The 16576-nt window shown below is 45.4% G+C and overlaps 2 protein-coding genes across 4 annotated transcripts; one reads left to right on the plus strand and one right to left on the minus strand.

Moving 5' to 3' along the window:
• Nucleotides 1-1422: 1422 nt before the first annotated feature.
• Nucleotides 1423-5878, minus strand: TNFRSF9 (TNF receptor superfamily member 9). The gene is made up of 7 exons (XM_054849933.1): nucleotides 5547-5878; nucleotides 5346-5468; nucleotides 4956-5093; nucleotides 4401-4467; nucleotides 4129-4265; nucleotides 3771-3905; nucleotides 1423-2824 (listed from the first exon to the last, which is right to left on the minus strand). Exons 1-7 carry the CDS (start codon nucleotides 5659-5661, stop codon nucleotides 2697-2699), a joined length of 843 nt encoding a protein of 280 aa, XP_054705908.1. The 5' UTR covers nucleotides 5662-5878; the 3' UTR covers nucleotides 1423-2696.
• PARK7 (Parkinsonism associated deglycase) lies at nucleotides 5334-15511 on the plus strand. Of its 3 annotated transcripts, none has more exons than XM_054849935.1 (7): nucleotides 5334-5464; nucleotides 9613-9747; nucleotides 10808-10909; nucleotides 11544-11603; nucleotides 12463-12532; nucleotides 14075-14161; nucleotides 15049-15511. In XM_054849935.1, the coding sequence occupies exons 2-7, from the start codon at nucleotides 9658-9660 to the stop codon at nucleotides 15207-15209; spliced, it is 570 nt and encodes a 189-aa protein (XP_054705910.1). In that variant the 5' UTR covers nucleotides 5334-5464; nucleotides 9613-9657; the 3' UTR covers nucleotides 15210-15511. The 3 variants fall into 3 exon arrangements, with proteins under 3 accessions (XP_054705910.1, XP_054705911.1, XP_054705909.1); XM_054849936.1 differs by lacking the exon at nucleotides 5334-5464 and adding an exon at nucleotides 7190-7334; XM_054849934.1 differs by lacking the exon at nucleotides 5334-5464 and adding an exon at nucleotides 7491-7635.
• The last annotated feature ends 1065 nt before the right edge of the window (nucleotides 15512-16576 follow it).

Genomic DNA, 16576 nt, shown 5'->3' on the forward strand with positions numbered 1-16576 from the left:
CTTTTAAATAAACAAATCTATTTATGTGGGGTATAGAATTGGAACAAGCTTCTAATACACTTGTTCTATGTGATCACAGTGAAGTCAAATTGCATGGCACACAACAATGAATTACGTTCAGCGAAGTGCATGATTCTATGGCTATAATTTGAGTTCTTTATAGAAGGCCACAATTCACAGAACTTGAATATTGTATGAATCTGAAAACAGCTAAGCCGTCCAACTATCTTAGTATTTACAGTGCTGCTTGTATCATAAACTGTAATGTCCTGCTCTGGTGCTTAGCGGCAAAACAGATCAATTCACCTGTATTCATTTTCAGTTCTATGATACCCACATAAAATACAGCACTGCTGCCAAGGCATTCTGGTTGCAAGCAAGCACTGCACTCTGTAGTGTAAAGTGCCCCAGTCTTCCCTTTGCATTTGTACCACGATTTATTTCGCTTTTGAAAATAAGGTATCTTTCAGTCTTTGCTTTTGGGGCTTCTTGGTTCTTATTTATACATGTGTCTGCTTTGTAGATGTAAATGCCTAACTTTGTACTTCTGTGAAATACTTCAATCTCTGACTCTGCTTCTGTGGCCAGATGATGAGCGTTGTTGTGAAACGCAGGTACATCTGTGTATGCTTGACAACAGATCCTTGTGCCAACAAAACCTGTTTCATCATTAATTCAGGCTTCTGCACTCTCAAATGACAGAAGTTACAGGTAGAATTATCCACATAATCCTTTGATTGAAAGGAAGATTGCTCCTGACATTTTATTCCGAATGTATTTTCTTTCTGTGAATGACTATTCCTAGAAACAGTCCAGAAAGCCAATTTTGGTGTCAATGTGTCCCTTCTCAGAAATCAATATGCACTTATTTAGGATTTTGGGTTTGGTTTTTTTTTTTCCTCCACAGGCTTTGTTTTGATTCATGGGAATTTTACGCCACTCTTGAAGCTTCAGTATAAAACAGCAAAATCAAACCATCTGGAAAAAGTGTTGTAATGAGCATCACATTGTTCAGTAAATAGATTTACTTCTGCTTCAAGTACAGAAGAGGAAAATAAGGGTTTTGCACCATCTTTGGAGCATTTCAAAATATATGCAGAATGCACTAACAAAAGGTAAAATTCCAGGTGGTATATCTTTTTTTTTCCAAGGAGAAAACACCAGGTGTTTTGAGTTTTTACAGGATGCATACATTAATTCTCATACATTATGTGTGGATTAGAAACTAATCACAAGCAGGACTATTTTCTCCTGGTCTAAGATATCCACTTGTGCAAAGGTTGTTCTTTGATTTATAAATAGATTTACGGCTTTTCACGTATCCTGTTCGTGTCTTTGTGAACTTGACGTAATAGTCAGTTCTCATGGTTGAAGGTACTAATGGAGAGGAGAGGAGACTTGGGCTAGGTATAAAAAGAAAGATTTATTTAAATATGCTTAACTTCACAGTTCAGGCTCCAGTATGATATTTATTTTCTCACATGCTGTTTTATATTTACTTGTACACAGGTTTATCAAAATGTCTAAGTGTGGTTTGATGAAAATCATCTGCTACCGTAATCTTCTGCTGAATGGAGAGATGGGCTGTCATTCTTCAAACACAAGAACAACGTTCTCTACGTTGAAATCACATAGAGGGGAAAATCATCCTTTACATGACGTATTGGTGGGTTTTCATTCTATTTTTTAATAACATTTACTGAAGAAATAAAATATTTGGGTTTGTAAAAGGTTAAAAATGATGTTGCAAATGCCATGACTCAAGCATGCGTTTTCTTTTTTGCTCTTTAAGACCAAAGTAACAGTAATTGATCAAAGAGACAGATACAGTGTCTGATGTTAAAATCTTTCCAACCTCAGAGTTACAAAAATAGTACCAGAAATGTATCACATCTACATCTGCCACATCTGCAATGTACATATTATGTTTGCATCACCTAAAAGATCAAATGTTGAATGATGTAGGACTGAAGGTGGTGCAGTCCAGCTGCACAGTAACATCTATTTCTAAGATCAAGTGAACCACAGCTTTTCTCAGTGTTTCCACTGCCTCTCTTAAGCCAATCAGTGTAATATGCCAGCAGATGCAAGTTATTATGAAACACTTTGCAGCTCTAGATCTTTATGGCTTCCTCTCTCCTGCATCGAAGAACGTATGTAGCAGCTGTTCCTAGGGCTGATGGGATCTGAAACGAGGTCTGTCTGTACTTGCACATGAAACCCAAAACTGCTGGGTTTCAGCCAGGAGGAGCTGCAGCTCTAGACTCAAGAGGATGGCTGGCAATGATAATAGAGACCATGAGTGTCCCATGTGGCTGTACTATGCGCTACAGATCTCCTTTTTAGCAGCAAGTGCTTTCAGACTGCATGTAAATTATGGCTCGGCCACCATTTAAAGCCATTCTGCCCTTCTATTACTGCTTTTAAGTGCAGTACTTTTTTCTATATGTAGATCAAGTACCACTTCTTAGAGATATAATTTGTAGTCCTAGAGGAAGAAAGTCAGCAAACTATATTTTTTGTTTATTTATTTATTATTTTTTAAAAAAAATAAAAGATGCACTTTTTCCTCAGGGGCTGGGCTACTTAGCGCTCTGAAATTCAGATTCTGATACACTCTCTATTAATGTAAACAGGTTCTTGTTCTCTGTTCTAAAAGTAAATTCAAATGTGGTTGACCTGGACAGTCCCAATTCCTAGTTTGCCAAAAGATCTCTGGATTCTGTGGATTTGCCGTGGTCCTGATATTCACCTTGTTCTTCCTCAGGAAAGCGGCAGCTGCAGGCATCATCTTCCTGAATTGACTGTTCAGGTGTGGTGTGCACTAAATAAAAAGATCAAATGTTCACTTTCCATTGTATTTATTCAGCCATCTTATTTCACCCTTCCTCAATCACAAGTGCAGGAAGTCAGCAAGAAAAATTCTTCCAATTGATTCAATAATCTGAAATTATTCCTCTACAGCATGTACATCTGATAAAACTAATTTATCATACTTTGTTTTCCCTGATGCAGCAAGGGCTGCTAGTGCCATTTGCCAGAGGAATGAAAGGAAGACCAACATGGAGTTGTTAGATTTCTGGAGTAATGCTATTGTCTCCTGTATTCAGAATTACACTAGAAGATAAAGCCCTTATCCCTGGGAAAGGGGAGAGGGAGAGAGAGAGAGAGGGAAAAAAAAAAACAACAAAGAAATTCCCAACTATAAACTATTTTGGATGCAATTCCACCTCATCTTTGTGCTGAACTCTTTAGCTTTCCTGGGGCTTATTAGCTCTCAGAGGGCAGTGCTGGATTCAGACTGACTCCGCATCTTGTGCAGCAGTACGTCCTGACTGAGATCGCCTCTTCTACTGCAGCCAAAGTGCAAATATGCTCAGTCCAGGCCATGCATACTGTTTCTGAGCAGACAGAACCAGAAAGTGCTGTTGCCGTGCATGCCAAGGATGGTACTTGGAAGTAATCAACAGAACTGACCCTTAACCAGACCAGCAAGGCTCAGCTGAGCTTTTTCACCTCCCATGAATACTTCACTTTTATGGGTATGCATGCAGTTAACCTGCAATGTTGACAGAACACCCACAGGTAATTAAGTACTTTCTGCAATAAAAATTCCAAAAATGTTTTCCTTTCAGTGGTGGTTTCTGACCTATAAGGCCAAATAATGAAGCTATCTGCCACTGTCTTTGAAAGATACTTAATAACCTGGATTCCTGATTTCTGTCTAATTTCAAAAAGAGAAACCGAGTTGAAGAATGTATCTCTCTTACTTTTCTTGAAGACAGCATGTAGTTTCTTTTTCTGCCAGATACTGAAGCATACGCATGAAGGTAGCAGAAACACTATGCACAACAGCCCAGCTACAGCAAGAGAAATTCTGATAACGTCCATCTGGAGATCCTTCCCTAGGAAGCAAACAACATTCTCTAAGAAGTGTTACAGAGCAAAATTCTACTGCCTTTGAATTAGCTGACAACTTTGTCTCCAACTATGCTTCTGGATAAGTCTGCAACACCTGGAAATGGATAGAAGGACTCCTGCTTTAAATGGTAAGTGAATGAGCTATAGTAAGTTTCAAAGTAGGTCATAATTCTGTAGCTCTATAAGCAATATTATACAACGACTCACCTGGCACAGTGATAGCAAATGGAATTGCAGGAGATGTGGTAGGTAGAGTAGTGACTAAAGTGGCATTATCTGAAGCATGTTTGCAAATGACATCTTTTGCTGCAGTTCCAGGCTCCAAGACCTGGTTTGCAGAGCACCTGAAAGACATTTTAAGCAAAACAGGAAGGTAAAAAAAAAAAAAGAAAAAACAAAAAAAACCCAAAACAACAACAAACATGGAAAATAATCCAGTCAAGTGTAATAGCTGTAGCATTTATTTTTAGATTACTTACTTTGTCCAGTTTTTACAGGAGCCGTTGGGCTGATCATTAAAAGTTCCATGGCGGCAAGTTTGGCACCCTTCAACAGGAAAGGACAGGTAAACTTGTACAAGATGAGCATTTAAAACATGTGAAACATTATTTTTGCCTGCTTGTACAATGACTATGATCCACATTTACAGAATTACTATTTCATAAGCTGCTCTGAGTATGCAAGACAAGTATCTCCCTGCAAACTATGGACCAGTACAGCACTCACTTACAGTCAGTTTATTTGGCACAAGATGCCACAAATCACGTCTAACTCCAGAGGTGCCAGCTCCCTTTCCCATGTGCTGTCACGCCAAAGAGCTGTCACGCAAAAGGAACTAACTGGTGCATGCTTTGAGCTGCAGTGGGGTTTGCTGCTGTGCTTGCTCCACACACGCTGCAAACTGTTTGGCAGTAGTGGCAGCTTTTATCTTGCAAGGTCCTCACTCTAGTTGTTTCCGCGCTGTGCAAGAGGCAGTGGTGCATCCAGAGCAGAGCGCGCAAGAGGTTTAAGCTGGCGGGAAAAGGCAACCTTACCACTCCCGGTGTTCTCCTGGCCCACGTCGCAGCTTCGGTCACAGCGGGAGCAGCTGTTGCCACTGCAGCGATACCCCTCCTTGCACGTGCATTCAGCATCGCTTGTTGAAGAACACTGTTTTAAATACCTGAATCTTCCTGCAAAGTAGAAACAAGTCTTAGGTTACCTACCTACGTGCTCGGGCATACCTGGTGCGGGGCAGCAAAGGCTCGGGACCGTTGCTCTTCCGCAACTTAAGCTGATAGCTTCAGCGAGAAGCGCCGCAGACGCGTGGCATTATTTGGCCAGTGCCGTTTTCACTCGCAGCGACGTGACAAGCTAACGCACGATCTTTTACCCCAGGGAGGGGACAAAGTGGCTTGTGAGGAGCCGCCGCCGCCGCCCGGTACCTTCGCACTTCCGGCAGAGGGTGCAGCCGCCGAGTCCCGCCGCGCTGGAGAAGGTGTCGGGCGGGCACTGCCGACAGGCCGCGCCCGCGCCCCGCCCGCAGCTCGCTATCACCACGAAGGTACCTGCGGGCCGAGATAGAGGATTGCTGCCGCGGGGCCGCGCGCAATGCTCGGCGCCCCGCGGCCCGGCCCGGCCCTCACCCGCTGGGCAGTCGGCGCCGCACGGCAGGGCGGTCGCAGGGCCCGGGCTCAGCGCCAGTGCCAGCAGCGCCGCCGGCAAGAGCGCCCGGCCCGCCCGCGCTGCAGCCGGTCCCATGGGGTCGGTGCGCGGCGGCGCGGCCCGCTGGAGTGCGCGCGAGACGGCGGGCGCCGGCCCTTAGGGGCCGCCCCCGGAGGGGCCGGCTGCGTCAGCCCGGGGGCGGTGGGGAAACCCCGGCCCGGCGGGGCTTTCCGGTCCCCTACCCCACCCCCCCCGGCGCGACCCCCGGCTCTGCCGGGCAGCGCCCGCAGCCCTCTCAGCGCTGCCGGGCAGCGCCCGCTGCTGCTCACCGGGGCTTCCCGCTGAGTCCCGCGCGGAATCCCCGCGAGGGCTTGCCGGCCCGGCCCGGCCCGGCCCTGCCCTGCCCTGCCCTGCCCTGCCCTGCCTGTCCGCGCCGCGGGCAGCGGGGCCGCTCCCCGGCCGCGCCTCCGAAAGGTGAAGGGGAGAGTCTGGGTGGCGCGGCTCGCGAGGGCAGAGGGGGTAGACCGCACCGACATGTCTGGAAACACCTCCGCCGTGCACGGAGATACTGTGTCTGAAACCACCTCGGGACGAGGGCAATCCCGCAGCGCAAAGATAACGGCGCTGCAGCCTGACGGCGGTCCCGCCAGCGCTCGGCGCTTCCCGGCGCGGATCCCGCTGGCTCGGGCCGGGATGGCGGAGGCGGCTGAAAGGGAAACGGTGCGACCCACGCGAGCAGGGGCGCGTGACGCTCGCTGCCCACCAGCGGGGCGCTGCCCGGCCGTGCAGCCCCGCCCCTTGCGGCTCCACGCGGCCAATCCCCGCCGCTCTCGCAGGGGCGCGTGGCCGCGGGCGGTGTCCTCTGGGCCGGAGCGCGCCCTGTCAGGGCAGCAGCCGCAGCTGGGGGGCGGCGCCGGGAGCGGCCACGTGCGGTAAGAGTTTTCCAGGCTGCGTTGTAAGTTACTAGCGAACGCACTCTAAAGCTTGCGCGTGCCCAGCACGCAGGCAGGCAGTAAGTGCGAGGACCAGCCTGTGGAGGGTTTTGAGTAAAGTCCAGCGTGGGTAGCACCCAAAACCTCCCCATGCCACGAGCAGAAGCCTGCACCGATTCCAGGAAAGCCCCAGCAAAGTCCTTTCCTGTGACTTGCTCTCCTTTTACGTGACCCGGACTTGAGCTGCTCTGCCAGAGCTCTTGCGAACCCATCACTGCGGAAGCAGACCACGACTGCCAGCACCTGCAAAGTAGTAGTTTTACACAACAGGGCTATCTGCAGTCCTAAAGAGCTCCTTTAACAGCTCACTCTTTCAAAATATTGAAACTTCTCCTTAAAACCAGGGAAAACTCTGCCCTTGAGCCACGAGCATTTTTCTGTGTACTGTGAGGCTCGGGAAACAGGGATGTCGGTGAGACCTTTTTGGCAGAACTTGGGAGGAGAACAGTGACTTGGTTCAGCACGCTTTGTAGGTCTGAGGGCTGCCTAAGGAAAAGCAGAAGCAGCTCGTTTTGAAGGTACATGCCTTGCCATTGCCCTGCTGTGGAAGGGTTACGTCATCACGGTGGTGGGCCCCGGCGTGCTGCGTTCTGAGCGAACGTGAGAAAAACGGAGCGTGTTGCAAATGGAAAAGGAGGACAGACGCGCGACCGCGGTGGGGGAGGGCGGGCTGCAGGCCGGGAACGCTGAGCGGGGGGCGGTGGCCGCCTCACCGCGACGGGAAGGCGGGGCCGGGCGGGGGCGGGGCCGCCCAGAGTCGCCCGCGCCTCGGCCGAGGTGAGTCGCCGCCGCCGCTCGCGCGGGCTGTGTCGCGCCCCGGCTCGCCGGGTTTGGCCGGAGGAGCACCCCCCCGGAGGAGCACCCCCCGGAGGGCGGTGGGCGGGGGCCGGGGCCGGGCCGGCGCTTGCGGAGGGCGTGGGTTTCGCTGGGCCTTGCGGGGAGTGCGCGGGGCCTGGAGGCCTTACTGGGGTTGCACCGCCTCGGCAGTCGCCGTGGTGGCTGCGCTTAGCGCCCAGCGGCGGCCGCAGGCAGGATGGGAAGGCCGCTTGCTTGTCTTCCGCGGACCGAGCCTGCTCAGGTCTGTGCTCCGTGCGGTTGCAGACTGCAGCCTCGCTCTGTAGCGCTGTTTGTGGTCTGCCGAAATCCTCGTTACGTCGGATGGCGCCGCGTCCTAAAATAAACACACGAATGTGTAGGGACGCGGCCTTTCATACGGACTGGCAGAGCTGATGACCCTTAAAACTTGCCTTGCCTCTGGTAGCTAGCTGTTTGGTCGGGGCTTTGAAGGCTGTGATTTTTTTCAAGCCAGCCTTCTTAGAATTTCTGATTCAGCCATCTGCCAGAAGTCCCCATCTCAAGAAATGTGCATGTACCCATGTAGGGGCATACGTTTAGCTTAAAGGTTTGAGGCAGCCTGTGCGTATGCTGGTACTGAGAAGCAAATGGAAGATGTGTATTTACTATGAGTAGATAGCTTGTTAAATGAAGCAGCTTAAATGAACTCAGATTCTGCCTTCTCAGAAAATATTCTTGCCCTGGTAGCATTTACAGCATGATGGTTATTTACACGTGTACCCACATAGAGAACAGTACTAATGCTCAAGAATTTGCCAGTGTATTACAATAACTATCTAAGGACAGTAGGGAGAGACTGTATTTTGCTAGATTGGGGAAAGAGAAAAGTTTTCAGGATCAGGTGCCTGTGTGCATCTAAGGAACTAATGAAAGAGAGGGACACAAACTATGATCTAGAATATTTTTCTACAATAAGAAGCAAATGCAGTGTTTCTGCATTGTGGCTATTCAGGCAGTCTGTTGCTAGTTAGTCAAATTCATAGGAAAATTAATTTTGCAGAATCAATGTATACCTTCAAGACTAATTATTCAGAGGCTCCAGGTTGTCCCGAAGTTATTGCTAATACCTATGATTTGAGTGTACTTGTTCAGTTGGCCTTGCGTTTGACAGTACACAAAGCTGCCATAAAAGTGGGATTTGACACACTGAATTACTGTGCTTGGACTGGTTTTGTGTGCTGCAGGGTATTCTACTGTATATTACTGTGTTCTAGAAATAGCGTCTTTCTAAATGAGGCTAACGGCAGGGAACAAGCCTGAAAATAGACGAAGTTAAAGCAGGATGAGGGGATGGTTTTCTTTCACGTGGGGAACTAAACATGGATCTCATTTTATGAAGAGCTCCCAGATGCTACATGCATTTCTGGATGGAAAGTCCCTACATAGGAAAAAATCCGTGTCTCGTAGTGTGGATGACCTGTGAAATGCTTTCTTACGCTACAGATGCTTTCAGAGACTTCTGTCGTACCAGTATGAGTTAGTGCGTATGTTACATGATGTAATTAAAGTTACTTTAACTTAACCTTCAAATGGAAATTTGGCCATTCACCTCAACTTGAATTTAGGAGCTAAAAAAAGTCTTAAGCCTAGTTTGTTCCACTTGCTAAAGTCTGTGGTCTGCTCCCCCATCACACATGTGCACACACGTTTCTCCCCCACAAAATTGTGAAATACAAAATTGTGAAAATCTATTGCTCAGGTTTTGCAGGGGCACTGGTCGAGTCATCATAAGTCACGGGAAACTCTTCATGAAGCGTGCTGTGTGGAAACTAAATACCAGACATGAGGTCAAAGCTCATGCAAGCCCTTTTTATAAATGCTGACCTGGGTAGGAGTCAGTAGTCTGGGTATGAGTGAGGGTGTGCAAATTGAAAACATCTCTGCCACCCACCTTGAACCCTTCTCTCTGGCAGAGTCAAGTCATATAAAGTCTTGATTAGGCCAAGCTGCTTCCTGTTCTGTGCCTCCCACTGCACAAATGTCCTAATCCCTTAATATCGTAATTCATTCTTTGTAAAAAGCTCTGTAGTTAAATGGGATTGCGATGAATATTACTTAAAGCTAGTGAACCATTTTGAGGTGGCTTAAATGAAAGATAATGCAAAACTGCAAATTGCTCACTGTTAAACTTCACCGTTAGGAAGGCTTTGTACTGGAGGATTTACCTTCTAACCACATTGTCTCTTTCTATCCCCTGCAGCCCTTCCCTTCACAATCATCTCACCTAATAGCAACCCCTCAAGATATGGCCTCAAAGAGAGCATTGGTTATTCTAGCAAAAGGGGCAGAGGAAATGGAAACTGTAATCCCCACTGATGTTATGAGAAGAGCTGGGGTGAGTATGCGGACAATGAAAAATCTTTTTGTGAGTGCTTGGTCAAGGGAAAATCTTTGCCTCAAGTCGATGTTCGTTGCTAGTTCAAGCTGTAGTCTGTTGTATGAGGTGAAAATTTACTTGTGCCTTCTTACAGGTTAGCAAATATTTGTGTCATGCCCCAAATAAGCATGCACGACAACTGACATTTGTGCAAAAGATAAACTTTTAAAATGTGAGCCATAATGTAGACTAGAGTGGATGTTTCAAGTAAATTTTATCATGTCAGAAGACACGGCTACTCCCATGCATAGTAACAGGAAGTGCTTTTTTTGTAGGGGCCTGGACAGCTCAGTACATTACAGCTCATGACATTATGTAGCTTTTCTTGAGCTCCTTTTAAAATTCTGTTATTAACTGGAATTCTGTCTGGTGGGATTCCTCATGCTGTCACTTTTGCAACTGTAGTGATACACAGCGTTATCATTTGATTAGGTATGAAAATAATATTTTAAATTAACACACCAACTTCACCTGTATAGATATGACTAAAATAAGAATTATCTTCCCCCACCACTTTTGTCATTCCATTAATGTACTCCCCATTTTGGCTGCCATAAGAAGCACAAGCTTGTCTGCTTATTTAGTGAATGCGAGCTGTGCCGTGCACATCTATGATACTATGACCAGGCATCTAAAAGTCAAAGGAGAAAATTGAACATGCTGTAAGTGTGTTTGAGAATGGCTCGAGCCTGCAGAGAGACTTTAATTCATTATCTGATCTACTTAGTCTGCCTCTCCTGGGCTGTATTGCTTTGTGTGGTTTAAAACCTCTGGGATCAGGTATTCTCTAAATGTCCTGTTTGAAGAGTTGAACTATTAGAGGATTTGTTAACCTCTAGGTCAATATCACTGCCTTGTGCATTTGGACTTAATCATGGTTTGGGGAAGCTTAAGTGTTGCCCTGTTCTTGACAGCTTGCAGTAGAGCTTCACTCATTCTGTATAGCACTTAAGAACTAACATATAAGAAAAATGCCCTGGATTCTTGAATTGTAATGACATATGTATTCTCCTGTTAGATCAAGGTGACTGTTGCAGGCCTAACAGGAAAAGAACCAGTGCAGTGCAGTCGAGATGTCTTCATTTGTCCTGATGCCAGTCTTGAAGATGCCAGAAAAGAGGTTGGTCATCGCCCTGATCTGATATAATGGCCTTTCTCACAGTTTTGGAGGTGAATTTAGAAAGCTTACTGTTACTTTTAGAAATATGTTGCATGTTATGTTAGCTCTATGCAGTAGTGAATCACAGAACTGTACATCCTGCAGTTCCCTTCAGTATTGTCCTGCTTCATAGCACGATAGGATCAGACAGATTTCTCAATTCTGCACAGGTATTTGTTTTTGCAAAGCATCAAACATGCAGCTTTATTTTGCGTGTTAGTTGGCCCAGCAAAATACCGTGATTTGGAACAACTGGAAAGTTCTGAAGGGAAGCTAAACAGTGCTATGGTTAGACCTGTATAGTAAGGTTGGAGCAAAACCACTCGTGCTTACAATGCAAGAGCTGCCATTTGCTTGCTGAAGCCCTTGAAGTTAGTTCTGTGACACACTTTATCAATAACAGGCTCTTACTGGAATAGGCACCGGTATTTTGTCCATAATTGGAACTGGTTCTCTGATCGTAAAGTGTTGTTCAATGGAAGAAAAGGTAGATCCCTTTGCTTCTTACTTGATTCAGCTGTAGTGGCCTTAAAAACAGCATAATGTATGTACCAGCCTCTGTTCAACAGAACAATTTTATCTTTTGTTTGCTTAGGGGCCTTACGATGTTGTGGTCCTGCCTGGGGGTAACCTTGGAGCTCAAAACTTGTCAGAGGTAAACTGGTATCTTAAAGATTCATGGGCATCCTCATGAGTAGTGGGTGGTCTACACTTGCTTAGTAATCCTGCAAATTCAGTTCAACATCTGAAAATTCTCTTCGGAATGAATCAGTAAACTAATTGTTCATTGTCTTAAGCCTTCTTGTGAATATATAGGTGGGACAACTGGGTAAATTCTTGGACTTGAGTACCTAGTTAAGCAGAATAAAAATGGAGGGGTGCTCTGCATTGTGGGGAAATCTCTGTTCATAATCATATGAAGATGAAACAGTTGCACGTGAAGATTTAATTTCGTGAAATATAAACCAGGCCTAAGCCACAGGGCTCTCTGTTGCTTTGCTCAAGAATTCTGTCTCTGGTGCAAAACTGTTGTAGTGGTGGTATAAATCCCACGTGGAAGGCAGGCGGATGAACAAAACAAGTTGATCTGTCAGATAGGATTCAGATGGTATCACACAGTTTGTAAGCCCTGGAATATGAGACAAATATCCCATATAAATCTTCTTAAGAATGATAGAGACTGTTTGGAGGTACCTCATGAATACTCTTTCCTATTTGTCTTGTGAAGTCTTCAAACAACAACTTTCTATGGCCACGGATTAACCAGCTTTTATGTGGGCCAAGTACTTCCTTGCAGTTCCTTCTGATTTCCTTGCTCTTTCCTTGTGGGGCAAGTATTAGTTTTAGTTTTTCTCCTTAGTGTTTTCATCGCCCTCTGTCCTGAGGCAGGATGGAGAGTTGTCGGTTGGTTTTCTTTGTAAAACTTGTTTATGAATTTGCAGTGGAAAATATTTAAACGGTGCTTCAAATAATCAACCCCAAACAATGACTTTTGATATGGTTTCTTCATACAGTCTCCTGCTGTGAAAGACATTCTGAAGGACCAGGAAAGCAGAAAAGGCCTGATTGCTGCTATATGTGCAGGTAGGGTAACAAGGCGTCTTCCTTTGTAAAGCATTTGGATATTTGGAAGGGGTGTGCAGACAGTATCCTGTCTTAGAAATCTGTATCACTGTAATTTAGTAGCAGGGATTTGTACTATATGTGCACCCATCAGTGCACTGTCTTTAAAATAAAAAATGAAAGGTAACGTGCTAGAATTTTTTACAAAATATTTGCTTATCCTGGTGATCTTTCTGTGAGGCCACAGTGTTGACAGAACATCGTTGCTATAAATTTCTCTCACATCTCCTCTCCTGCCCTTTAACGGCAGAAGGAAGGCTGTAGATATAGAATTACAGGCTCACCCTTCCTCATATGAGTGGTAGCAAAAGATGGAATTACTCTGAGGAGAGGGTTGTCTGCTTACATATCGTGCACAGCTAGGTATCCAGTTCATTCCTTTGTAAGATTTGTATGTAAAAAAGCAAGATGAACAATTGGCAATACTCTCAACTTTACTGAGAGGCTGGCCAAGGTATGCGTAGCTGAGAACGAGGAGAGTGGCGATGAGCGTGTAAAAGACAATCTAATGGAGCATGTTTGTGGAGTGTATTTTCACTTTTATTTTCTGGTACGTTGCTGGGGGTTTTTTGCTTTCATTCTCCAGTTAGGTGATACACAGACAGAGTTGTGAACATTCTTGAACTCGGCAGTGGTAGTCTTCTACTTCTCTATCTGTATGTCTTGCAGAACAATTGCAAATTCCCGGTTGCCCAATAAAGGCCTTTGATTGTAATCGGGGAGGTTCATTTATTTAGTTAAAATAATTCTTAGAGCTGATTCCAGCTTAACACAAAGAAGGTTATTTCCTGCATCATATCTGAAATGAATCAAATGTACAGAAATGAAACTCACATTAGGCAAATCCTGGAATTCCCGTAAGGATTTTCTGTCAGGTGATCTAAGACTTCTCGACACGAACTCCTTCCTCAATTCAGGCCAAGGAGGAAGTATGAAAAGAAAAGAGAAAGACTGTTAAAACCAAAAACTTAGCAGTTAGCCCGTGATCTGTCCAAAATACTGCTTGGCACACAATTGCAACATGTAAAGGCTTGCTCAAATGAAATTTTATCTGTTAAATCTACATTTAAGGCTTAATGAGGGTGTAAAGGAATTGTACCTAGCTAATGTTTAGATTGCAATGCAGACTTTTTGTTCTTAGTTTCAAGCAGTTTTAAATGTAATGTATTGTCTGGAAGCAAAATGACCATTGTTCTTGACTCCTTCAAGGGCAGCACAATCGTTGGTAGAACAGCTGCTTGAACTGGGTGTTCTCTGAGCTTTCTCTTTTCTTCATCTGCTTCTCTGCACAGGCCGTTTTGTGTAATAGAATGGGAGAGATTATACAGCTGTGTTCTTTTTGAGGCTTTTTGCATCAGAGATAGTGCTGGCATCATTTTTATAAGAAGTAGTCTGTCCACATTGAGCTTTGGCCCCTTGAGGGCCTGGTGCCTGAACATGTGTTCTTGAAAGTGTTTGTAGCAGAAAACAGTTCCTCACTGGTGCAACTTCATGTCCTTGCAGGTCCTACTGCCCTTCTGGCACATGGGATAGGGTTTGGAAGCAAAGTCACAACACACCCTTTGGCCAAAGAGAAAATGATGAATGGAGGTATGTAAGGACCTCTGTAAGTTTCTCTCTAAACCCTTCTCAGAATTTCCTTTTTAGCTGAACCCTTGATTTAAAGAAAAGAAAATAGCTTTTGTATCTTATTTTGTATCTCTGAATTTCCTTAATGCTTTCCTGAACATAATCAAAATTCAAGTGAATATGCTAAGACTGTATTTCTAAGTCTGTTTAACCTGAAAATACAGGCTGCATTAACATTGTCATCCTTGGGGAAAATACGCTGCTGCTGTCATACCAGGAGCACTTTTTCCCTTATCCTCTTGAGGCTGAGCCATCTCTTGCCCTTTTGGTTCTTTGCCTCAGCAGTTCCAACAGCAAACCTCAGCAGCACCTTTCCTGCTCTCCCATGAGTAGTTCTTTGGTGCTACAAGCAGCTGATGGGTCCACACTTTCTCACAACCAAAGGAAGTGGCAGTGAAGCGCTATTAAGAGTGGATGCATTTGGAAAAAAGAAAGTTGTGAACAGCTACACAAAAGCAGTCTGACTTCCAAAAGTAACCTCACAGGAACTGACTGGCACAGCGAGCACTTCTTGATGAGCTTGTAGAATCAGAGGTGCATTCCCATACCATGTGAACAAGCTGGCAGAGCTCCCTGTGGGCCCTTTTCCTCCCCGAGGACTGCAGGCAGCGATGAGCTGCTTGGTTCCGCAGGGGCAGGGGAACAGTGCCCAAGGTGGACTGGGCCCACACAGGCGGCTGAGGTGCCTTCTGCGGAGCCTGATGCTGGTGGGGAGCTGCCACTCCTCAGCTGCTGTAGCCTGCAGGCAGCGGGCGGCAGTGCCCTGCGGCAGGCAGGCCTATGCTTTGCAGCAGCAGTGGGCACTGTGGTGGAGACTGACCCTCTTTCTGTTGTGTGTCCCCCCCAAGAACACTACTGCTACTCTGAGAGCCGTGTGGAGAAAGATGGGAACATCCTCACCAGCCGCGGCCCTGGTACCAGCTTTGAATTTGGCTTGGCCATTGTTGAAACGCTGATGGGGAAGGAAGTGGCTGAACAGGTGAAGGCACCCCTAATACTGAAAGAGTGAAATCCTGGTGTGGGAGAGGGAGTAGGACTATCTTGGATGGAGAGTCTTGTCCTTTGTAGAATAACTGTAAGATGCACTGTTGTAAATAGAATTTAATTGTGGGTGAAATTAGCAACTGTACTTACCTAAACTGGGATACCTTAACAAACCAATGCTCTTTACTTCTGGAAAAAGATCCTGTTAGCAAAAAGCTTTATCACGAAAAAGCAGCCAGCATCTAATAATCTTAGTTAGCTCTTGGATGGCATTTAAAAATCACATGGGAAAATGTTTGCTCAGTAAATAAAAATGAAGCAACCCTGCTTGTGTGGTGTTTCTTTGTGTGTCTTCTCCCAGCCCAGACCTATGAAACCTTTTTATTGCTATGGCTACCAATGTACTAGTCAAAACAACTTCTATCTAGAATCTCACACAGTTCTTCTGAAGTATGAGATGAAATGAGAAGGTGGTCAAGCACTGGAACAAGCTCCCTCTGAAAGCCATCATGGCCCCGAGCCTGTCGGTGTTCAAGAAGCATTTGGACAACGCTCTTAGATACATGGTTTAACTTGTAGGTTGCCCTGTGTGGAGTCAGGAGTTGGACCTCATGACCCTTGTGGGTCTCTTTCAACTCGGGATATTCTATGATTCTGTGACATAGATGATTAAGTTGTAACTTAGAATTTGTTAAAACAATATTTAGTTTCCTGTATACAAATAAGGCAAATAACCAGTATTAATTCTAAGACAGCATGGAACTAAATTAGAAGTGGGAATTTTTGCCCACTTTAAGAGGTTAACCTTGTCGAGCACCCTACAGTTCCTACAGCTAGCAGGTTGTCCACGATACCGTTGGAATTTGTCTTCCATGTGAAATGATAGCAGATCCATTGAGCTATTTAGGCAGCTGATGTTCAGCATAAAGCAGGAAGTTTGGACTTAGTAGCTTACCACCAGTGGCAGTGCTTGTTTTGGCTTACTATAAAGCGGAACTTGGTACAAGCCTCGCTTAAGTGAGCCTGTGTCAATTTAGAGGAGTTGCTGGACAGATCTCTGGAGGAAGTAGTGGAGCCGTAGCCCCATGAGAATTAAGAATTTGGTATCAATTTTTGTCTTTGCTACCTTTTTTTTTTTTTTAAACCAAATAACTCTGCTGTTACCTGGCTCTGTCGGCAATCACACTTACAAGATGGCACCTCACTGGACTGAAGTTGCCACAGCAGCTGGAGACCTGGTTCTGCATACATCTGAAGTGTACAATCTGAACTTTAGAAAATGACTGCATAGGTGCCTTTACGATTGCTTATTTTAACGGAAAACAAGTTCATTCTCAATTACTGCATTTTGGTAATGAAATACATAGGTACTTTTGCAAATTTAGAATTAAG

This window comes from Grus americana, chromosome 21, assembly GCF_028858705.1.
Source record: "Grus americana isolate bGruAme1 chromosome 21, bGruAme1.mat, whole genome shotgun sequence".
Taxonomy (NCBI): domain Eukaryota; kingdom Metazoa; phylum Chordata; class Aves; order Gruiformes; family Gruidae; genus Grus; species Grus americana.